This window comes from Diadema antillarum, unplaced genomic scaffold (genome assembly GCF_040938485.1).
Source record: "Diadema antillarum isolate AM-2024a unplaced genomic scaffold, OU_Dant_1.0 scf00000234, whole genome shotgun sequence".
NCBI lineage: Eukaryota > Metazoa > Echinodermata > Echinoidea > Diadematoida > Diadematidae > Diadema > Diadema antillarum.
The window spans coordinates 159,380-183,913 of NW_027271123.1; the positions used below are offsets into that span (position 1 = coordinate 159,380).

Consider the following 24,534-nt stretch of genomic DNA (forward strand, 5'->3'; position numbering starts at 1 on the left):
TTGCAACCATACAGTTTCTCACAATGTGTTATCATTATTCTGACATGACAAAGATCAAAGGTTGCAAATACATCGTATTTTAAGTTTCAGTTGCTTCTGCTTGATACATTCTGTACCAGTGAGTAGCCTACAACTCCTCTAGTTTGTCACATGCAATTAAGGAAAAGAGTAATCCTTACCAGATTTAAGATGGAAAGACTAACCATTGTAGGGAAGGAAATGAAGACATATCTGTAGAAATAGTGTTTTCCTGACTGAATTAATGGAGCGACTAGTAGCTCCATGCTGAACTGTTGTACAGAGGATTTGCATTGTGCATTAGCAAAAAGATATGTGTAGTCATATAGTTTTCACTGTCTTTTTAAGATTATTACTCTTGTTTAGGTTTGAAGATCATTTCTGACATCTGTCATATGGCTGCCACTTACGTTATAAGACCTATGGGATGAACACCACACTGAAACTTTCAGCAGCATCACCAGGATGTTAATTTTGATGTTTCACTTTGCATATTTGAAATACACCTCCATCAGTTGATTTTAGGTTCACAGTTTGAGGAGGCAGTTCATTAACAATAATTGCAAAGTGTCCAAAACTACCCCCCCCTTTTTTTTTACTGTATACCCCATGTACCAGAGCAAAAGGAAGCATTGCAGTTGACCCAATTTCATCTAAGATACTATATCTTCCATGTGAATGCATCCATGTACAATTGTACAAGTATGTTGTAATTGAACGATTTTTTTTTTTTTTTTTTTGAAAAAGAAAAATTACATCTGTGTTTGAAACAATGGAAACACAACATTTATTGAGTCTTCTGTGGTACCATTTCTCCAGTGTTGTAAAAATGCACATACATTTGTATGATATTGTACATGTAATTGTATCATCAGCATATGAAATGTAGCAGCTCATACAGTGTATCAGTCATGCAGGAACCCACTACATTGCTGTTTAATGGGATTTTGTGTGATTGAAAATCTGCATTTTGTTACCAAAAGCTATGCTTGCCAGGACTGAACATACATGTAATCATGTTTTATTGATTAGTGATGTTGATCAATGAGTTCACGTACAGTTGTAGTTCATTGGGTGAAACATTCATTTTCATGTTGTTGGTGAATTGCATGATGTGCTGTTCATTATCCAAATATGCATTCTTAGATGAGTTTGTTAAAAGAGTTGTTGTCATCTCAAGTATTTTCAAGAACCTTGTCAAATACTGAAAGAGAGCAAAATGTATACTTTGCTGTACTACATTCATCTTTCAGTTTTCCCCCCTAAATTACCTCTTCCTCCACAGCATTCCTTTCATAAGAATAGTACCGTAAAGTTCCGTGTATAAGACGCATTATTTTTTCGTCGGAAAACGTTGAAAATCGGGGGTGCGTCGTATACATGGGTACAGTCGAATCACGAAAAAAAATCCGTCATGTACACCCAATTTTATAAGGCCAACTTGGGGCCATGTATGCCCATCGACGTTTGGAAGGTAAGCAATCACTAAAACTTACAGATAAATTAGCGATCTTTCAATCTGGACACACACAAAAGCTGCAAGTACGAGATAAACTTACATCGGCCTTGTGCAGTAACGATGTATCAATCTGGCCATAGACAACAGCTGTAACAGCACTGCTGTATGCTACCGATGTCAGTCTACCAAGCTACCAACAGCCAACCTAGTAGCTGGAATACGCGATGTACAGGTATCATTACTAAATTACCGATACCGTAAAACTTATCAATGTACTAGTATCAATATGGCCATAGGATCGACACTATGTCACCGCAAATATGAACGATGTGTGAAGCATGCATGTATATCCATGTCGTTCGTTTGCTCTTCATTTCACGAGGCCAGCTAGGATAGCATAGCTGCACTGTAGCTAGCTAGCAAGCCTTTGGCAAAGGCAGCAGCTGCAGAGAGGCTTTTGCAATGGACTCGCGTGCACACAGCGATTGGATCGAAGCGCGCTTGCCCGTTGCGCGCTGTGTGTGCAAGTCCATTGCTCTCTGTGTGCGTGTGCTGAAATTATAGCGAGCTGCCTTTTGCAAAAGGCTAGCACTGTGCATATACAAGCATGGTACAAGAGACACACCTTACTGGTAGTGCATGAGTGTACTACCGTACGCACCGTATGTCTTGCCGTATGATCCCTCTGCTACACTTGTTGATGTTTTTCTTATTTTCCGTAATGAACCTTCCAGTCTGACATGCGTCAATATGCGAGACCCTCTGCTATCATGACAGCAAAGATCGTACTGTACACTCATGAGTACGATATGCATGACACATGTACCACGATTGAAAGGCAAAACAATAGCAAGTGAGTACCGAGACAAGTCTCGCATTTTGCGACTTCCATATTTTGCTGATGTCCGATGAATACCGTTAAAAGAAAATATAAAAGGAAACGAAAAATAGAGCAAATACATGCTGCATTCTAGGGAAATTTTGAGCTGAAATAATATGTATGACACACGCAATATTTGCGTGGAAATTTTCGTGGTTTTTTTTTTTTTTTTAATTTTAGGTCCGAAAGTAGGGGTGCGTCTTATACACGGGTGCGTCTTATACACGGAACTTTACGGTAACTATAATTGTTCCCAGAAAGTGCTGATATTTTTCTTCCCTGTCCTTTCAACCAGACATTGATGTAACCGCTGTGGAATTCCCCTCGGTTTGCTGGACCATCTGCTCTTAAGAGAGTGTGCTTCAAACTGGCGACGTCACGTGTGCCGAGTCCTCCTCCGCCAGAAGTCATGTCGTGTCCAGTGGCAGAGAACTGGTGTTACACCCAGGTGAGCAACTCTGATATTAAAAAATACTGCCAACTTTTTCTATGAAATATTCCTGTCACTGGGCCACAGGGATAAACCTTTAATTGGGGCTTAAGTTTGAAGTGATGATGTCAAAGTAAGTGATGAACATTAGTTTGATGATAATGCTGTTATTGCAACATCTGCCCTTTCATTTTTACCATCCAGTGAGTAGCAGGAGGTGTATATTTAGCCTGCAGAGTAAAGCTCATTTAAATGGGAAAGATTACCATGTCACCAACTTTTCTATTAAATGAATACTGTAAAACATGATATATTCGCGGCATGAAATTTTCGCGAATTGGAGCCGACAGCCTTTTTCGTGGCATGAAATTTTCGCGAATTGCTACTGGCATTCAATGCATGTAATGTAGACAAAAGCTTTTACGTGCATTTTAATTTCGCAAATTTTGGCGAAATTTGCGAAATTAAAATGCACGCGAAAATTCCTCGTTTTACAGTAGTCATTTTATCTCTAACTCACAAATTTGAACTTTTCTTATATGCTATAGCCTATACTCATCTACACTGTAATATAAGATCATATCATTTCCTTGGACTGCTTTGCACAGTTGTATGCCCAAAAAGAAATATTAAATCAGTGACACACATGTATGTATGTTTTTATGATGAAAGATATGTTCATTTTTATGCAGGAAGCAATGTTAACATATTGAGGTCAGTCAATATCTAAAAAAAGAAGCAAACAAAGTCCTTTAGATGCTTATTTGAGAATGCCCTAAAATTTATAAGTGCCCATTGTTTAAATCACTACTTTCAGGTGAGCTTATTTTGGCTGTGGCATTTGTATTTACTGTACTAAGTTATCAAATTGTTTGCTGGTACATGAATAGTGAAGACTTAGAATGTATCAAATTTGCTGTGCTGCATCAAATTGTTTGCTGGTAGATGAATTGTGTGACTATGAATTGCGTCAAATTCTGTCATGAGTCACCAAAACCCTGGATTAACGCTTGTGGATGTCTTTTGTCTGAATCAGTAAGTTGTTAAAGAACTTAACTTACCACCATGAGAATGTTGTGTACAATTATGGTAGTGTTTGTTTTAGCAGCAGATTAATGAAAAGTAATATTGATATTTGACAAGTAATGGGTGAAAAAGGATTATTTTATTGCTAGTTTTTGACCATACAAAAGTAGCATAGCTATTACATGTATGTACAATGCATCTTATGTGATGGATGATTAGAAAAGGTACACTGTACATACATATAATGTATGCTACTGGCTGTATGCTACCCAAGTGTGGAGATTTTTGTGATATAGAATTTTCACACATTTTGTGCATCAAGAAAGAAGCACAATTTAGTGGACAAATGTCTTTGCCTTTTTATGCCTCCGCCACGAAGTGTCGCCGGAGGCATTATGTTTTCGGGTTGTCCATCCTTCCGTCCTTCCGTCCGTCCATCCGTCCGTCCGTCCGTCCGTCAATCCTTCCGTCTGTCCGTAATCAATTTTGTGGACAGCATAACTAAAAAACCGTTTGAGGTATCATAATGAAACTTGCCAGGTACAGTATATGTATGAGGGGGTGAAGTTGTGCCTGTCAACTTTTAGGTGCAGATGCTCAAGGTCAAAGGTCAGGGGTCAAGGTCAAATGCTCAAAATTTCACTATTTCCCCCATATCTGTGCAATGCCTGATGTTATTTTCTTGAAACTGAGTGTAGACATGTATCACCAAATAAAGATTCTCTAGTGAGAGTGTTGGGTCATGAGGTCAAAGTTCAAAGGTCAAGTGAAAATGTTGAAATTTCACTTTTTTCTCCGTATCTTGGAAATGGTTCAAGGTATCTTCATGGAACATAGTACATGCATGTACTGTACTGACTGGCAGTGATTATCTAGGAAATTTTGGGGTCATGAGATCAAAGATCAAAGATCGAGGTCAAAGGTCAAGGTCAATTCATTAGATTTCACTTTTTCCATCATAGTTTTGCAATGCCTGCCAGATTTTTTTTGAAATTTTGTGTATTACCCAATGAAGATTCTCTGGGAAGTTTTTGGCCAAAAAGTCAAAGGTCAGAAGGTCCAAGGTCAAGTGAAAGTGCTAAATTTTACTTCTTCCTTCATATCTCAGAAGTGGCTCAAGGTATCATCATGAAACGAATATATTATATGCATGTTGTGCCTGACAGTGATTGACTTCAGGTCATAGGGTCAAGGGTCAAAGGCCAGGTCAAGATGCTAACAATTTAATATTTAACACAGAAATTACACTTTTTCTCTGTACCTTGAAAATTACTCAATGCATAGAGACTTATAAAAAGGTCTAGAAAGTCAAGTGAAAGTCCACGAATCCCCCAAATATGATGCTCTCATAGAAAATGTAGCCATTCATCCAATTAGGCCTAGTTCAAGGAAAGTGAACATTCTACACATTATAACATGTCAACTTAATATTTTGCCATTTACAGTAGATGAAATTGTCATCACACATTGTCAAGACATACTATAGAACTATTAGGAGAATCATACATTATGGCGGAGGCATACCAGTCACCATAGCGACATTTCTAGTTTATGTAATGATATTATATAATCTCTTTTTATTCTGAGGAATTGAAAACACACAAAATTTATTTTGCCCAGCTGAGCACAAAAAAAAACTAGAGAGGGGCCGTCAAAGGCGGCAGACCCACGCCTAAGTACAAAGTCGGGGTAAACATAATGTGCATTCGGTCATCTACCAGAATTCGGCCACTTAATTGCCAGTGTGCTTTATCACCAGCCAGTGAGTTCTACCAAAGATCGTACACTGAAGTGTACGATCTTTGGTTCTACAGTCACATCACACGCAAATCACATCATTACACATACGGTATTAACACTCATTCACGTACAGGAAAGTCCTCAAGTCTCCTCCAAAAATCCATCGAAAATCCCAAATTCCACAGTCAAAAGTGCAGAATCGGAACTTTTCCAAGCGCGCGCGAATTAAGTCCAGTTTTAAGAGTATTGTCTACGCGACGGGTCGCGGAAAAAGCGCTAAAAATCGAGAAATATGTCGTTTTCTTGTGGGATATTTTGATTATAGCAAGCCGAGAGTGTGATGATATCAAAGGTCGTATGAGTGTACGATCTTTGATGGTACGATTGTATCCACAAAAGCGCAAAAGAAAAACAAAATTTACGTACCCCCTAGGCAATTACCCCTATGATTAGTGTCTACGGGAATTATTCAATGCAAGGGTTGAATGCAAATGTCTACTGCACCAGTATTCGGCCACCAACAAGCGCCGCAACGTCCCCGATGCAATTTTGCACCAACAGTGTAGAGCGCGATGCATTTTCAGCGGCCTTGCACACGCATTGACATTGAGCACGCATATCGTGCAGTGTGACTGCGACCGAGCAAATGCTCCTCCAACGAAAAAAACAATCAATGTTAATTTGAAAAATCATCAAAATACGGGCCAGTTTGTGATGACAGAAAATGAACTTTCATAAATCTAGAAGGACATAGTCCCTCAAATAGGCCTAAACGTAAATTTCGGAATTCTTACGAACATTTGAGCAGCGAAGTCGGATCGTTTGGGAGTTTATGTTTTCGTATGGTAGCGGAAAATCGCAAAGTGAGAAACGGGAAATTTTTGGAGTGGTCACTATACCATGGGGTCAAAACTTCAAGGTCACACAGAATTTGCAAGGGTCAACCGATTATCACCAAAATCTAATCGATTCTTTCCTGCCATTATCCAAACATCCCCATAACATTTCGTGCAAATCCGTTTACCCGTTCTCTTGTTATCTTGTACACAAACAAACAAACAAACAAACAAAAAAACAAACAAACAAACAAACAAACAAACAAACAAACAAACAAACATACGGAACCCTTTACATAACCCCCTGCCGATTTTCATCGGCGTGGGTAAAAAGAAAAACAAAATTTACGTACCCCCTGGGCAATTACCCCCCTACGGCAATTATTCAATGCAAGGGTTGAATGCAAATATCTACTGCACCAGTATTCGGTCACCAACGAGCGCCGCAACGTCCGCGATGCAATTTTGCGCCAACAGGGTAGAGCGCGATGCATTTTCACCGGCCTTGAACACGCATTGACAATGAGTGCGCATATCGTGCAGTGTGACTGGGACCGAGCAAAATTATTTCATGATTGAGGAATGCTCCTCCAACAAACAAACAAAAAAAGAATCAATGTTAATTTGAAAAATCACCAAATACGGGACAGTTTGTGACGACGGAGAGCGAACCCCGAACTTTCATAAATCAAGAAGGACATAGTTCCTCAAATAAACGTAAATTTCGAAATTCTTACGAATGGTGTTGAGCAGCGAAGTTGGATCGTCTTACGAACAGAGTTGCATGCAGCGAAGTCGGATCGTTTGGGAGATACGCTTTTGTATATGGCGCGCCGATCGACCAACAACACTGTTTATCGGCGATAAACACTTTAATATCGAGCGATAAACTCTGTTTATCGAGCGATAAACTCTGTTTATCAAGATGAAGCTCTGTTTATCACACCTTTATCAACTGATAAACTGAATTTTTCTCGATAAACACCGTTTATCGGCGGTCGATAAACAGTGTTTATCACAAAAAACTCTGTTTATCGGTCGATCGATAAACATAGTTTTTCCTCGATAAACACTGTTTATCACTTGGTCGATAAACATAGTTTTTCTCGATAAACACTGTTTATCACTTGATAAACAGTGTTTTTCGTTCGATAAACACTGTTTATCGCCGATAAACAGTGTTTTTTCAGTGTTTATCGCCGATAAACAGTGTTTTTCGGCGATGAACAGTTAATCGGCATTATTGATCAAATGGCGCGCCATATTTGTATGGTAGCGGAAAATCGCAAAGAAACGGAAAATGTTCGGAGTGGTCACTATACCATGGGGTCAAAACTTCAAGGTCACACAGAATTTGCAAGGGTCAACCGATTATCACCAAAATCTAATCGATTCTTTCCTGTCATTATCCAAACATTCCCTGAACATTTCGTGCAAATCTGTTTACCCGTTCTCTTGTTATCTTGTAAACAAACAAACAAACAAACAAACAAACAAACAAACATACAAACAAACAAACAAACAAACAAACAAACAAACAAACAAACAAACATACGGAACCCTTTACATAACCCCCTGCCGATTACATCGGCGTGGGTAAAAATATTCACTCCTATTTAGCAGTACCAGGTCATTCCATAGCTCATTGGTTTTGCAGTAGAGCAGTATCATGCACACATTACCTGCCCATCATTAGGTGTTCAATATACAAATGTACAGTGTAGTTTACACTGTACTTATCAAAATACCTGGGCCAGTGTTCAATAAACTTAGAAGACATTTTGCTTAAGTCTTAACAATTTGTTGTAGCCATTTGGTTGTCTAAGAAAGCTGCCATAAAGATATTTTATAAACTTTAGGGCATTTTTTTTTCAGATTTACGAGCTAGGCATAATCCTGAACAGTCACTGTTCAGGCATGCCAACCTGCGCATTACTTGAATATGAAACCATTCTGAAGCAAATAATTTTCACACCACAATATATTGACAGGGTGGTCCACGAGGGGTTTTAGCATGTTGCTGCAACATGCTAAAATTCTTGTGCAACATCCTAAAAAGCCAGCAACATGCTATGCAACATCCTTAAGAATTTGCAACAAGCTCAAAGTAAAAGTATTCAATAATGTGCAAAACATGTGCATAACATAAGAAACATCAAACTACCAGGTACTTTAGATATTTGTGTGCAAAACATGAGAGAGAACATTGAATGTAAGCAGCACAAAGAGAGATAAGCAGCAAAACATTGCGTACTACGTACTCATCGTGTGCGCTCCGCGCATATTCAATTTCTGCAATATTCTCAGATTCTGAGCTTGCAACATGCTACAATTTCAAGTTGTGGACCACCCTGGATATATAAATGTACTCTTAAATGAATCCCACAAGGATTGGAACAATCATCCCCCAGCATTTCCACTGATCAGTTACTAGCCATCCCCTTTAAGATCTTTTTGGGTTATAGTTGTTGACAATTGACTCAAGACTCACAGCAACCACATCACACCACATTATCACACCACGTGAACATCACTAAATCATTTGCCTGACTTGATACACAAAACTACACATACGATAGCCCGACCAGATGCTGTGCAAAGCACAGGGTCAGACAGTCGGAGCCTCGCCATCAAAGTGGGGAACCACAACACAACTACAAAACTTATATCAATTTATACATTAAATAGACATTTGTACGTTACTAAGTGCTGATATTACAGAAGGTACGTAAGTCCATAGAGAGCCCTCACGATAGGTCCATTGAACAAAAAAATGGCACTTTCTAGCGCAGTCCCCGACCGTCGGGGTTCATCGTTGCAGAATTCAAAATGGCGAGTTGACCACTCCGCAAATTATGCGCGCGCGTGCGTGGCTGGAAGTGCAGCGATCTATTGCGTGCATGCGCTCTTTGGTAGCAGCACGGTTGACAGCGTGACTTTAAAAGTACATTCAGATCGCGTGAACTGCTGATTATCAGATGTACTGTTCGCACATGCTGCATAAATCTTCATTTTCTGTAAGTTGTGAAATGTGTATACATGTCAATATTGACAGCATAGATATGAAGTCTCACTAATGAAGATTTACATTAGATGAGTTTGAGGTGACAAAAAATGATGTAAAGTATCAAAACTCAAAGCAATTGCAATGCGATCGCTAAGTTCTCTTTGTGTTGTGGGTCATGACGGTACAGCCCTACAATCCAGTATGCCACTGTGCTCCCAGTTCTTAGCCTAATCCTGAGACAAATACTTAGCCAAATCTTATGGAATAAGCACTTTGGCAAAGAATTTTGTCTTAAGCCCCCGTTCCACTATCACGATTTGGACCCCGATCTGTCCCGATCTAGCAGATCGGGAGAGAGCGGCAAAAGCGTACGGGGATCGGAAGCATCGTAGCAGCAGCGTGTGGAGGTCGGGGTTGGAGCGGGCAGTTTTTCAGATCGGGAAGAAATTTTGAACCGGTCCAAAATTTCTTCCCGATCTCCCCGATCAAAATTGACATATTTTTAATCGTACGGCAAGCGGGGAGAGCGTAGTGACAGCGTAAACGCAGCGGGGAGAGCGTAATGACGGCATAAACGCAGCGGGATGAGCGTAACAAGGTCTTTCTGAGCGTAGTAACATCGGCACAAGAACGGGAAGTAATTTTAGCTGTAATTTTCGAAGAAAAAGAAGAGATGAAGAAAAAGAAGAGAAGAAAGCAGCGAAGCAGCTACCCAAAAGGCGAAGAAAGAGAGACTGCACGTCATGCTGAAAGAGGAGGAAGAGGACATAGTAGAATTTTGAAGAATATGAAATCATCTACAACTGGAGGAAGACGGACTATAAAAGCAAGGACATCAAGAAAAATCCTTTGAAAAATCAGCACGTCCTTGTTTATACAATGCATTGCTGCAAAAGAACCGTGAGTTGAGGAGGCTCTTCAAGTTCAAGTTCAAGTTGATTTATTTCACTTCCAACAAACAAATAATAAAAAATACAAAGAAACGCTCATATACACAGACGTCATGAAATCAGTACCACAATGCGATGAACAGAATAACATTGTAAAAGAGATACAGGCAAATTATCAACAGAGATACAAATAACAGTTACGTCACTGTGGTAAATGCATACAAAATATTGCTGGAAATGGAGTGGACTGCTAAAAAGCAGAGCTTGTAGTATTAGAATGCAGTCCCCTCATAGAGAAAAATATATAATTGCAAAAAACAACAATAACAAATTTCCCTAAGCGGAAGCAAAAAAAAAAGACAGACAGAGTAATACACACATATTACTTGCACACATACGGACGCACATTCACAAACACATGGCGGCTCTCTTGTAAGGAAAAAAATTGATGAGAGGATAGAAAGATATTGTAGTGAAGAAGGTAGTAAGTTCGAGGTGGACAGGGGGGGGGGGGGAGGAGGGGAGAGGAGAGGGAAATGGTGGGTCATAACCAGGGCACTGGAGGCACAGAAGCACGGGCTCGCTGATGAAGAAAGAGTAGTGAGAATAACGAAGCAACAACAACTTTGAAAATCAAAAGTAAAAAAAGAAGAATGAATCTTCGAGGTCCACAGTATATTTCTTCGGTTCTGCATGCTAATAAGTTGACTGACTGCTGACCCACAGTCGAATCGGGGTACATCGGGGCACATCGGGCACTTTTCAGCTCTCTGAACGGGGTAACAGCGTGATAAGATCGTATAGATCGTTCAGAGCGTAGATACAGCGTGCATTGATCGGATAACATCGGCAACATCGCACTGACAGCGTAGCTACATCGTTCTAAAGCGTACCGGCAGCGGCAGAGATCGTAATGTCTCATTCCCGATCATCGTAGTAAGAGCGTAGCAAGCACTTGGTAGTCGTAACTGCAGCGTACTTAGAGCGTTCTAACATCGTACTGTGTCCAGATCGGCTCAGGTTTTACCCGATCCTTCCCGACCTGAGAAAATTGTCAAATCGTAGCGAGAACGGCATAGTGGAACGGGGGCTTTAGACAGAAAATAAGATTTTCTGACTTGTGAATGCTTATCTCATTTTATTGAATACCGGTCCTGGTATTCAATAGAAGCTTTATTATATAATATGTATATTAGTATTTGAATGATTACCATGTCATAAACCATATCTTGTCTTAAAATTCTGGAAAGAATGTAGAAGATCTAATGTACAACATGAATTCAGACGTACATTGTAGTTCACTGCAGCCAGAAGAGTGCTGGTACAATGTTGTACATATGTAGGCCTACTAGGATGTACATCTACAGCCTGTAGGTCTCAATTGTACTTTTTGAGCATTCAGATTTTGAGAAACCTGACATGCTGTTTTTATCCACTGCGGGCACACATGCGGGACTGTACAGTTCCATTGGCAGGAATATATGCTGATTGACAAATGTAAACAGCCCCGAGTGCAATATTGGATTTTGAAGGAGTCTGATATTAGGTTTTTGAGAGAGTAAGGTATTTCGACGGGAGATCTCTTTGGCTGATATTTGGTTTTGAGGGAATTCAATCTGCGGTATTGGGAGCAAGGCAAGTGCTCAAGTTGCAGCAGTGTCTGAGAAAATGCAGGACGTTGGCATGACTGCTGGCTAGACTTCATAAGCAGCCTATTAACATTGACAGCAAAGCCCTCCAACCTCGTTGGGCTGCAGACTCACAATTACATTGCAAGTCTGCATAAAGTGAGGAGACTCTTGACTTCAACATACAACTATACATGATGTACAGCAATACTATCCCATGTTTGTCATACAATCCAGTGTCTGTATTCTGAGGTATGCTGAATAAGCTGCAAGCCTTCTACATTACTTTTTTTCTGCATCACTCACAATTTGTTCATTCCAGATTTCTAGGTCAATAATATCTTCATGATTAACAAAAGGACTCTTTTGTAAACATGTTTAGAAACACGGTCATGCTAATCAAGTATCTGTAATTGTGAGTTCAATCACCCTAACTACAAAAGTTTGTAATTATGTGTTTCTCAAATCATGTGTAGCCAATGGTGGTCTACAATCATGAACAGTTTATCTCTAAAATGTGATAGAGGAGATGTGTATAGTTTGACCTAGTAATCATTGTTACCATGGTGCATGCATACAATGTAGGTGGAGGTACAATGTATATATGCATATGTACAAAGTGTACTTATGCAGGGAAGTATATCAAGAGTTGTGTGGATTGTTGAGCCACAGTCAAGTGTTTGTGGAATGTTGTACAGTCAGCAAGGAGACTAATTTTAGTATCTGACCATTTTGTGACTCTCAACGTGTTTAGAAATGCATTTTGGGAGTGTAATTACAAAAGAGTTTTTTGTCAGTGTGAAATCCTTTTATAAGCATTAGAACCATCATGTATGAAAGCAGATTGTGAGTGGAAGATCAAAGTCCAATTATTATTTAGTATGATTCCAGAAGAAGAAGTCTTGTTGAAGTGCATACGGGGGTACAATGTTGCCATTCGTGGTAATTATTGGTTTGCATGTACTGTACTGTACATTCTACAATGTAGGAAAACTAGGGGGCGATGGCCTAGGGCAACTGAACATTTTTATGCATTTTATAGATCTCACAACCCATGAGTCTGAGTGCATTAAATGTACTTCTTAGAAATTAATCTTTTGTAACATGTTACTACAGAAAGATATTTTCTTTCATGAAAGTATCATCAAGAAATGTACTGTACAAGTGTAGATTATCACAACGTTCACCCACACATAGATACAAAATTATGAACATGGAGTACAATAAAAACTGTATTCCCAGGCAGTATACAAAATTGTATCTGCACAGGTCAAATGCAACTGCAAATGTAGAAAGTTGCTGTTTACAAATTAACAATGACAGTAAGTTTTCTTCAGTTTGTTTTTATGCCTCCGCCACGAAGTGGTGCCGGAGGCATTATGTTTCGGGTTGTCCGTCCATCCGTCCGTCCGTCCGTAATGAATTTTGTGGACAGGGTAACTATCATAACCTTTTGAGGTATCCTAATGAAACTTGGCATGTATGTGTATTAGGGGGTGAAGTTGTGCCTATCAACTTTTGGGTGCACATGCTCAAGGTCAAAAGGTCAAGGGCAAATACATAAAATTTCACTATTTCCATTATATCTATGCAATGCCTGAAGATATATTCTTGAAACTTAGCGTATACATGTATTACCCAATTAAGATTCTCTGGTGAAAGTTTGGGTCATGAGGTCAAAGGTCAAAAGGTCAAGTAAAAATATTAAAACTTCACTTTTTTTCTCTGTACCTTGGAAATTGTTCAAGGTATCTTCATGGAACATAGTATGTATACATGTACTGACTGGCAGTGATTATCTAGAAAATTTAGGGTTAATGGGGTCAAAGGTCAGGGGTCAAGGGCAACACTTCAAAATTTTATTATTTCCCTCATGTTTATGCAATGCCAGCAGGATTATTTTGTTTTACACTTGGTGAATGCATGTATAACCTAATAGAGATTCCCTGGAAAGTTTTTTTTATACCCCCGCCAAACGAAGTTTGAAGGGGGTATATAGGAATCAGCGGACGGTCGGGCGGTCGGGCGGTCGGTCGGGCGGTCGGGCGGTCGGTCCGTTGCAAATCTTGCGTCGCAAACTACTTCCTCAGTTTTCAACCGATTCCCATAAAACTTGGCACAGATGTGTGCCTTGGGTTGTAGATGTGCAAGACGTATTTTTTGACAGTACCCAAAAGTACGTTGCCATGGTAACGGCATATTATGGGCAAAAATGGGTACAAATCTTGCGTCGCGAACTCCTCCCCCAGTTTTTGATCAATTTTTATAAAATTAGGTACAGATGTTCATCTGAATATGTTAATGTGCAAGACACATATTTCCGCAGTGGCAAAAAGTGCGTTGCCATGGTAACGGCATGTTATTGGTAAAATATAGGGCAAAATGCTTCATGGCAAAACTGCTTCATCAGTGTTCTTCCAATTCTCATGGAATTCATATTGAATGTTTGTCTTAGGATATAGGTCAGCATGACACATTTCTTGACAGTGACAAAAAGTATGTTGCCATGGTAACAGCTCACATGTTATGAGCCAAAATGATGCAAAATTTTGTGTTGCAAACTACTTCCTCAGTTTTTGCCAAATTTCCATGAAACTTGGTACAGATGTGTGCCTTTGGTTGTAGATGTGCAAGACGCATTGTTTGACAGTACTAGAAAGTACGTTGCCATGGTAACGGCATATTAATGGCAGAAGATCAAGGAAAGATCCTGCGGATTTAACTACTTCCTCAGTTTTTTGACCAAAGCTTATGAAATGTGGCACACACCTTGATCTTGGTGGGAAGATGTGGAAGACATATTTTTCGGACGTGTCGGAAGCTGCGTTGCCATGGTAATGGCATATAAATGGCAGAAGATCAAGGAAAGATCTTGCAGATTGAACTACTTTGTATTCGACTGAAGCTCATGAAATGTGGCACACACATTGGTCTTGGTGGGAAGATGTGCAAGACATATTTTTTGGACGTGTCGGAAGCTGCGTTGCCATGGTAACGGCATATTAATGGCGGAAGATCAAGGAAAGATCTTGTGGATTGAACTACTTCCTCAGTTTTTGACAAAAGCTTATGAAATGTGGCACACACAATAGTCTTGGTGGGAAGATGTGCAAGACATATTTTTCGGACGTGTCGGAAGCTGCGTTGCCATGGTAACGGCATTTAAATGGCAGAAGATCAAGGAAAGATCATTCCTTGAGTAAGACTGTCGTCACGGGGCGGGGGTATTAATCACCTTCAGTGATATTTCTAGTTTTCTTTTGTTTTTGCCTCAGAGGTCAAAAGGTCAAAGATCAAGTGAAAGTGCTGAACTAAGTTTTCCTCCATATCTTGGAAGTGGCTCAAGTTATCTTGAAACGTACTACATATTTATGCATGTTCTGCCTGACAGTGATTATCCTATGGATTTTAGGGTCAAAGGCCAGATGAAAATGGTAACAATGTACTATTCAAATACAGAAATTGCACTTTTTCTCCATACCTTGAAAATTACTCAATGCATAACCAGGTATGAATGGGTCAAAGTCAAGTTAACGTCCTTAAATTCCAAATACGCTGTACATGCTCTCCTATTCACCTAATTAAATCTAGGTCAAGGAAGGTGAGCATTCAACACATTTGTGACAAACTTGTCATTTTAATATTTTGCCAATTTTGTGAAAATGTAATCACACATTGTCCACATATATACTATCTAGACCTATTTGGAGAATCATGCATTATGACGGAGGCATACCAGTTACCATAGCGACGTTTCTAGTTGTTTTTGATTCTCAGAATTGCAAAAGTTTGCATGCTGGTTCATGAAGTTTTCAGACTGTATCAAAGAATAAATTTGCCAGACGTTGCCTACTGTCATGTGAACAGTACAGCTTTTACTATTTAATTCTTTAACGTTGATATTGGTTTTACAAAAACAGTTCGTGACTCTCGGGACTTGCAAAAACTGTCAAAAAGTTATGACAGTATGGACTGCTGCAAGAACATCTTTCTGTCATTGCTCCATTTTTGAACAAAGACAATTTAGTATTACGACAAGGAATCATTCAAATGGGAAATCAAGACAATGCTTCAGACTTTCCGATGCTCTGCAGTTATTTTTTTTCATGTTGTTTACTATAGCAAACTACAGTAAAGGGATTGTAATGGTGTTGATGCTGTACAGTGGATTAATTACCAGTATGGCAAGATATTGGTAGAGCTTAAGAGGGCATCTTAGAATACAGACTTTGTACAGCTTGCCATCAGAGATCATGTGGGCATGTGATTATGCCTCATTGAGACATTTAGTGCACTTATTGATCAGCAATCTGTGCAATTTACTGACATCTACAGGTGAAGGTGGTGAAGTTCTCATACATGTGGACAATCAACAACTTCAGCTTCTGTCGAGAAGAAATGGGTGAAGTTCTCAAGAGTTCAACATTTTCATCAGGTGCTAATGACAAGTTAAAATGGTAGGTATCCTCATTTCTTTGAGGAATTATCAGACAAGTATAAGACATGCAGCAAGACATTAGTGAAGTGGATCATTGGTGGGGGATCAAGTACTACAAAGTATGTTATACAAATGATGATTCCAATGAAGGCTATTTTTAATATGTGCAATAGCAGTAGCAGGAACAATTTGTGCTCCCTGTCTGTCAGCAACACTGTGAAGAAAGTGGATCATACATGCACATCATTTGAGGGTGACACGCTGGACACAATTGCTGTAGTGTGCAATATTGAAGTCTTCTTGTTTTATCTTTCTGTTCCTATGCAGAGATATTTTCTGACAGGGGCAGGATGTTATACTGTAGATGAACATTAGAACCAGCACAGACATAGAATTATGGGACCAATCATATACTGTATTTCATCATTACTAAATAATTTTCAGGAATTTTGTAAGATTTGGTATCAAAGTAGATCTGAATAGACCTTGCTGAACACTTGTGGTAGAATCCATTCTTTCAGGTGATACTGAGACGAACCAATGTCACAATAGTACTTCTGTGGTTCCCCAGAAGTCTACCTGTGCTTTAAATTGATGACTCACCTTGTAAGCATGGGATGCGTTTAGCTTCCACATACATGACTAATACAACATTTTGCATCGTGGTGAATGGAAGGGACCGCGAGCGTTGGGGGGGGGGGGGGGGGGGGGGGAGGATACATGTATACATCTGAGGACTTTTTTGTTTTTCATTTGCCAAGTAAGAAAAAAAAATCATGTAATTTGATATTTGACACCTACGTGTACTCTTGTGTGCTCATCAGAGTCCATATAAAATGTAACAGAATTTTTTGTGTTAAATTGGTAGGTATGCTCAAAAGATTGTGATACATATAAATGTTTATTTTTCCAGGTGTTTGAGAGTGAACCCCAAGGGTCTGGACGAGGAGAGCAAAGACTACCTGTCCCTTTATTTACTCCTGGTGTCCTGCAACAAAGCTGAAGTCCGGGCCAAGTTTAAGTTTTCCATCCTCAATGCCAAGCGGGAGGAGACCAAGGCCATGGGTGAGTTGTCAAGCTTTTCATAGCTTATGACAATCCACACAAGATGTATAATAACATATTTCATGTACAAACTATTTGCATATTTGTGAATAATGTATGTAGCATTTTGTGAATAAATCAAATCAAATCAAATCAAATGACCTGTTTGATATCGAAGAAATTCAGCAACCATCACGCTGATCATCAGGAAAACTTTACCATTTTGGGAGATTCTCATTATCTTCATTGCACAGACGCATGTGGACATCATCAAAGGTTTCTCACAACTATGTTTTATCTTTACTAGTGAAACAAGTTAAAGAGATGGTACAGTTTCGGTTGAGATGGGGCTTCAGGTTTCCAACTTTTTTTGACAATTATTTTTTTGAGATAATGAGAAACCTCTTATGAAATATGAAAGAGCATATTATATAATTCTATGAGGAATTCAAAGTTTATTTGATGGAAAGTGGTTTTGAAATAGCTGAGATATCCAAAACAAAGCAATCCTAATGAAAGGTGGGACCCACCTTTTAATTAGGATCACTTTGTTTTACCTTGTTTATGAATATCTCAGCCATTTCAAAACCACTTTCCATCAAATAAACTTTAAATTCCCTTAGTATCGTTTGCTCTGTAATATTTCATATAGAGGTTTATAAGTATCTCACAAACAGTTAAAAGCTGAATTCTCACCTCAACTAAAACTATGCCATCCCTTTAAAAGTTCTACCCTGGAGGCAATTTGACCTTCACATTATTGGGAGAATGAAGATGAGTTCTAAAGTGTAACGATCTGTTTCTCATTTCATTTGTGTATCTTGCAGAGAGTCAACGGGCATATAAGTTTGTGCAAGGAAAGGACTGGGGCTTCAAGAAGTTCATTCGCAGGGACTTTCTCATGGATGAGGCCAATGGTCTGCTCCCAGATGACAAATTGACACTCTTCTGTGAGGTGAGTAGTGGACAGTCCACCAATTTGTGGTGTGTCAAGCCATGCTTGAGTGGAATGCATCCCAAATGAGTGCTACCCTTGGTAAACAACACTGTCGCATTGTCATGACAACCTAGTGGTCCCTTTTAGAGCCACATCATGACTTTGCAGATGTTTGTCTTGACTAATTTCTTATTTCTTCTCCCCTATTTCCAGACAACACATTGAATTATTACTTTCTCTCCCACATTTCTTCTTCCACAGCAGTCCTTGTTAGGACTAACCTTCCATTTTCCATTCAATCAGAATGTTTGAATCTGCATTCCTTTCCGCACTTGCTATCATTAATCAGCTTTGTTCTGTCATTATATTTTATCAAACATTGTTGAAAAATTCACATCTTCTTTACTTCTCTCTCTTATCTCCATGATTTTCCAACCTTCTCTCCCCCCCCCCCCCCTTTTCTGGTTCATCTTTCTCCTCCCACCAACTTCCAAATCCTTTACTTGATTCTCTCTCTTATTCTTCGCAATAACTGTCCCTGTCTCCTATCAGCCTGTCTCCCTCAGTGCCACCACAGCTTCCAGCTCACTGCTGCCCTTCGACAGTCATTATAGAATGGGTAGTGAGAATGCTGCGATCTGATTGGTCGAGAGCTATGTGTTGATTTTTACTGGCCGCACGCTGAGTCACAGTGGTAAACATGTTATCGCGCACTTGTAGCAAGAGTATGCGTACTTGTAACAAAGGTTCGCGCACTAGGCAAGCGTTCGCGCACTCAGGTTGGCCATGCGTCCAGTAAAAACTAATGCACGGCTGGCCGTGCGTCCAGTAAAAACTGGTGCATGCTCGTTTACGGCAAGCCAAAAGGAAATGTATCCAGTAATTTTGTCATTGGGTAACACAATAGAAAAATGGGATTTTGACAAGAAAATTACCCATTCTATAAATCAGATGACGCACATGTCTTTTCGTGCGTCAGTCGGAATATAGTGTGCATGCGGTAACTATGGAATTTAGCCTAAACCCACTCGGCTTCGTCTCGTGGGTTAAGCATTCCATAGTTACCTTATGCACACAATTCCGACTGACGCACTCAGACTTGTGCGTCATTTGTATACTATTTACCTCCTAATATCACTTCCCTTGGTTTGCTTTTTTCACAAACCAGACTAAAGTGCCAGTGTATTTTTCTCTGTGAACATGAAAGCAAAGCTGCATTTTCAAATAAACAAAGAGTAATTACTGTCACAAAGGAGCAGTAAAATGGTAGATTTTACACATTTCTAACCAGTGCACATGAATTTTTGGTGACTCTAAAGATCATGCAATGGAGCATATGTAGTCTCTTCCAACTTCAGTAGTCTAATTCAGTTGTTGACAAAGCAGATAAATGGTAAAACACTTCCAGAAGTAGTGGAAAAGTAGATGACGATAAAGAATGAAATCTATATTGAGTCCTGAAATGCTTCAGGCTTTTAGGAGGGTTTTTTTTTTTTTTTTCACTAAAGCTGCCATTTGTTTGTGCTCCTTGCTTTCCCTTGTCTGAATCAAATTGCATGAAAGAATGTCCAAAGGCAAGTTAGATTTTATTTGTGTACACTTCGGGCAAGAAAGAAGATGTGTTATGCGGCATTTATCAATGACACAAGTTAGCGATTTTGAAACAACTATGGAAACTCATTGCATTTTGCAATGTATTTAGCTATGATCCTGATGTATTTGTAACATTTATTATGTTTTGCATGTAGGTCAGCGTTGTTGCTGATACAGTCAACATTTCAGGGCAATCCAACCAGTCACAGCTCAAGGTTCCAGATTGCAGATTAGCGGATGACCTGAGTGCATTGCTTGAAAGATCGGCTTTCAGTGACGTCACCCTCTGTGTCAATGGTAGAGAATTCAAGGCCCACTCAGCAATACTTGCAGGTTGGTTTTTAGCTTGCCTGAACCTTTACATTTTCGTCTTCTTCTTGAAAACCCTGAGAGGGATTTTCTCCAAATTTAGCAGGTAACATCCCTCTTTTTTTTTTTTTTTTTTCGGGGGGGGGGGGGGGGGGAGGGATAGGATCTCCCTTTCATTTTGCTGAGCAGGTTCTATGACCCTTCAATTTCCAACTCTATTTTAGACCCTTCCAAATTACAGTACCCTTGTGATGACCCTTTCATTTTGCAGAATAGTTTTTATAGCCCTTTCATTCCCAGCTCTTTTGTAGCCCCTTTTAAATTACAGTACTTATCTAGTCGCTGGAGTTTGTTGTATTCATCTTTGGTAATAGTCTGCCAGGATGCATGGAAGGTGAACTTGCAATATTCAGTGAGCCCTAGATCCTGTGAGTCTCTTGTTTGAGATGTATGGGCCTTGCACTTGATACACTAATGACACTGTCTGCATTGGTGCCTTCACAGCCAATTCACAATACTTCAAGTGTGTTGTATTTGATGGTAAATTTTTTTTTTCATCTTGAAGTAATCACAAACAAGTAAGCACCTGTATGATTTGTGGCATACATAACTCCATTGTAATTGTCTCATTTGTACCTCATAATATTTGTTTAATTGGTAGTGTCCTCGTGCACTCTATGTCTGGCATTGTTGTGCCTCTGTAGCGCCATGAGAGTCTTTGTTTGACAGAATATGGGCTCTGTAAGAAGTTACTGTTGTTATCATCATGATATTATCATAATCATTAGACAATTGAAAGTGCACACAGTGTAGCAACCATCTTTTCTTTTTTTTTTGTATTGCTAAAATTGGATTGAGAGACCACAATGCAGTAACATAAACTGAGCTCCAAATATCATCACACAGGATTGACCCATATTAAGTTTTTTGATGATATTTACATATGAGCCGCAAAGGAAATGAGAATTTAGATATGTTACATTAGTGTGCTTTGTCATACATGCTCACAGTAGTGTTTCAGGCAAATCAATGGAAATCACAGTTCATCAAATGACATTGTATGTTGTTATCATTCTAGCGAGATCACCAGTCTTCAGTGCCATGTTCGAGCATGAAATGGAAGAAAAGAAGCTTGGCCGGGTGGAGATCACAGATGTCGATCATGAAGTCATCAAGGAGATCTTGAGGTTTATTTACACAGGGAAGGCCCCAAACCTGGAAAAGATGGCAGATGACCTTCTCGCTGCAGCTGATAAGGTAGAGTTTTGCAAAATGAAATATTCGACATTAAGTATACAGGTTTCATGGTAGAGATGATCTGCCTAATTGTGAATATCTCCCCCCTTGACCTGACGTAAAATCATCTTTCACAGTTAGGCAGATCATCACTACCATGATCTGCCTAACTGTGAATGTATTCCCTCTCGACCTGACATGAGATCATCCTGAAACTTCCCATGTAATTCCACAGAGGTAGCACTTTTCATGGAAGTATCGACATAGATTTTGCAGAAAATCGTAAGTGATTTGCCAAACATTCCTCCCGATGCCACTTCCAGCAAGTTTACATGGCATTTTATCAGCAATTACCAGATAGTATTGTCCCAAATTCTCATACATAATCCGGAGACTCTTACATTCTGAAAGCAGAGTTGTTACCCAGTAGATTTGGTCACACAATCTCATGTTTAATTGATAAACCTGTGTGAGAAGAGTTCATGTCAAAATGTTATTTGCATCTCAGTTAGACAAGAATCGGGTAGTTTTACATTTTGCAGCAGTCTTTTGGGGTATTATCATAATCTGTAGTAATACTGAGTAGGGCATTGTTGAGCGCGGAGGACTCTTCACGATGTGGCATAAATGTTCATGCGTAAACTGGTTTAAAGAGTGGTAAGTTGATATGTAGCTAGACAAATTGTTACAATTATGTGGAAATAACAAAACATAATTTGTGTCTACTCTTCTATGGTACACAGTACGCTCTGGATCGACTGAAAGTTATGTGTGAAGAGGCGCTGTGCTCCAACCTGACAATAGACAGTGTAGCTGACATCCTGGTTCTAGCTGATCTTCACAGTGCCAACCAGCTGAAGGCTGTAGCCATCGACTACACCAACAGGTATGCCTCATGGCGGTCACTCTGTAGGGACAGACATTAGCATGAGGACATAAACTTGTGCCATATCAAGCTAATTTGGGGGTTTCCTTGTCATATTATAAATATGTGTGGAAGAAAGTGCAAACTACTGTAAACTCTCCATGCATTAGGCATTCTTACAGTCGGCTTTAACAAGAATATGTATTGAGTTTGATTATGTTGTGTTTTGTTTTTTGTTAAGCATGGACAAATGTGTATCCTGAATGACTTTTTTTTCAGTAAATTTAATTGAACCATCAATGTCAAGCAGGATGTATATCAATATTCTTTTAGCACTTTTCTCATATTTGAAGTACTCGTTTTAACTCGCTAGTGTGCACCAGAAGCAATATTGCTTGGTTTGGGGGATGGATATAGCTATCTGATTGCTGCATTGTGACTCTCTTTGTATGTTTCCTACTCCCCCACAGCCATGCAACAGAAGTCATGGAGACAAGTGGATGGAAAACAATGGTCCACAGCCATCCAATATTGGTGGCTGATGCATTCCGTGCACTTGCCACATCACAAAGTCCACCTTTTATGGGGTTGCCTCGAAAGAGACTCAAGCAGAATTGAACTGGAGCTGCACTTCACAATCGAACACTGTAGCAGCAGAAAGACTCTTATCGCCAAGTTGAACTTGCTGTGTGAGAAAGCAACTGAGAAATAGAACTTCTGAAACATTGTAGGATTATCATCTGTAGCCTGATACAATTGGTTTGAGTTGTTCAAACTGCCAGCCCTGAAGTAGCGTCCACATTGATGGTGTTATTTGCCACAGATGACCTTCATAACTGTCAGTCTGAAGACAAGGGGAAAATTACTGTGGATTTTATCATTGACCCCCCAATATGCTTGAATAACCATCCTGTGACACTGTTTGCTGTGCGGGACCTCTGCCATCTGCCTGCTGAGACTTTGGGATGACCATAGCGCAGGACATTGTTCTGATTGAATGCCAGTGAGGTCTTTCACCTGGACAAGCGCATCCATCTGATGCTCTTCAGTGTATTGCCTGGACAAGGAAGCTATCTGGGGAGCCAATATGTGGGGACAAGATATAGTAGACCAATTATGCACAGGGTCAGTTAGATCTCAAGGAGACCAGAGATGTGTGCTTGTGGCATTTTTATATATTTTTTTTTTTTTCATTTTGATTTTTCAGGAAAGGATAGTGTACGGATTGAGACCACAGTTTACACAAGTATTACAACAACAGAAGACAAAAAATACAGCCTGTGTGATAGCAATGTTTGTGTTTATTGATTTGTTTCTTACAGAGGCATTAGTTTATCCATGTGTGGTATTCTCAAAACTATGGGGCTAGAAGCAAGGTGCATGCATCTTCTTACACAGTTTGTGGTGCTAAGCTCTGACTAGTTTCTTTTTTCTTTTCTTTTTGAGTGACTTCTTTTGATTATTACTGCAATCATCTTTGTAGCCAAATTGTCTCAGTCAGCAGGAAGGGAACTCATGATATTTGGTTTTTGTCGAGCCCACCGGAGGTGTGGGGAGACTCAGGGATCGCCTGCGGTGTCTGTCCGTCCGTCATCCGTCCGTCCGTCGTCCGTCCGTCCGTCGTCCGTGCGTCCGTCGTCTGTCCGTAACGCTACAAAAATTTGAATAACTCTCTACTGAGGTTTTCAATTTCAATCAAACTTGGAGGGAAGAGTGGTTATACAAAGTTACACATTTTACCAAACATGGAGGGCACCTCAAGGTCAAAGGTCACAGGCAGAGGTCAATGAACTTCAGGGCCCAATGTTAAGGTTTTATGGCGCGTTTCAATTGTGGCTCATAACTTGTGATCCCTTAGTCCGTTTGTGACCATACTTGGATGGTAGATGTCCCTTGGGGAATTAAAGGTCATCACAAGGTCAAAGGTCACAGAAAGGGGTCAACAAATTTTTAGGGCCCATTGTTAAATTTTTATGGTGCGTTTCGATTATGGCTCATAACTTTTGATCCCTTTGTCCGTTTGTGACCAAACTTGGATGGTAAATGTCCCTTGGGGAGTTGAAGGTCACCACAAGGTCAAAGGCCATAGGCGGGTCAATAACTTCTGGGAGTTAGAAAAATATTAATTTCTTGTACGCGAATGGGCGAGACACAATTTGGCACTTGCCTTGTTCATTATTTAATTGTCTTTTCAGAGA

The 24,534-nt window shown here is 39.7% G+C and overlaps 1 protein-coding gene across 1 annotated transcript in view; it reads left to right on the forward strand.

The window, feature by feature from the left end:
• LOC139724851 (speckle-type POZ protein-like) overlaps nucleotides 1–23,480 on the forward strand; it is a 35,580-nt gene extending 12,100 nt beyond the window's left edge. The window contains exons 2-9 of the mRNA XM_071635975.1: nucleotides 2,653–2,805; nucleotides 16,250–16,371; nucleotides 17,266–17,417; nucleotides 18,224–18,351; nucleotides 20,082–20,259; nucleotides 21,314–21,492; nucleotides 22,215–22,357; nucleotides 22,807–23,480. Coding sequence (XP_071492076.1) covers nucleotides 2,767–2,805; nucleotides 16,250–16,371; nucleotides 17,266–17,417; nucleotides 18,224–18,351; nucleotides 20,082–20,259; nucleotides 21,314–21,492; nucleotides 22,215–22,357; nucleotides 22,807–22,954 — 1,089 coding nt within the window. The 5' untranslated portion in view covers nucleotides 2,653–2,766 and the 3' untranslated portion in view covers nucleotides 22,955–23,480. The remainder of the gene's footprint in view (nucleotides 1–2,652; nucleotides 2,806–16,249; nucleotides 16,372–17,265; nucleotides 17,418–18,223; nucleotides 18,352–20,081; nucleotides 20,260–21,313; nucleotides 21,493–22,214; nucleotides 22,358–22,806) is intronic.
• The last annotated feature ends 1,054 nt before the right edge of the window (nucleotides 23,481–24,534 follow it).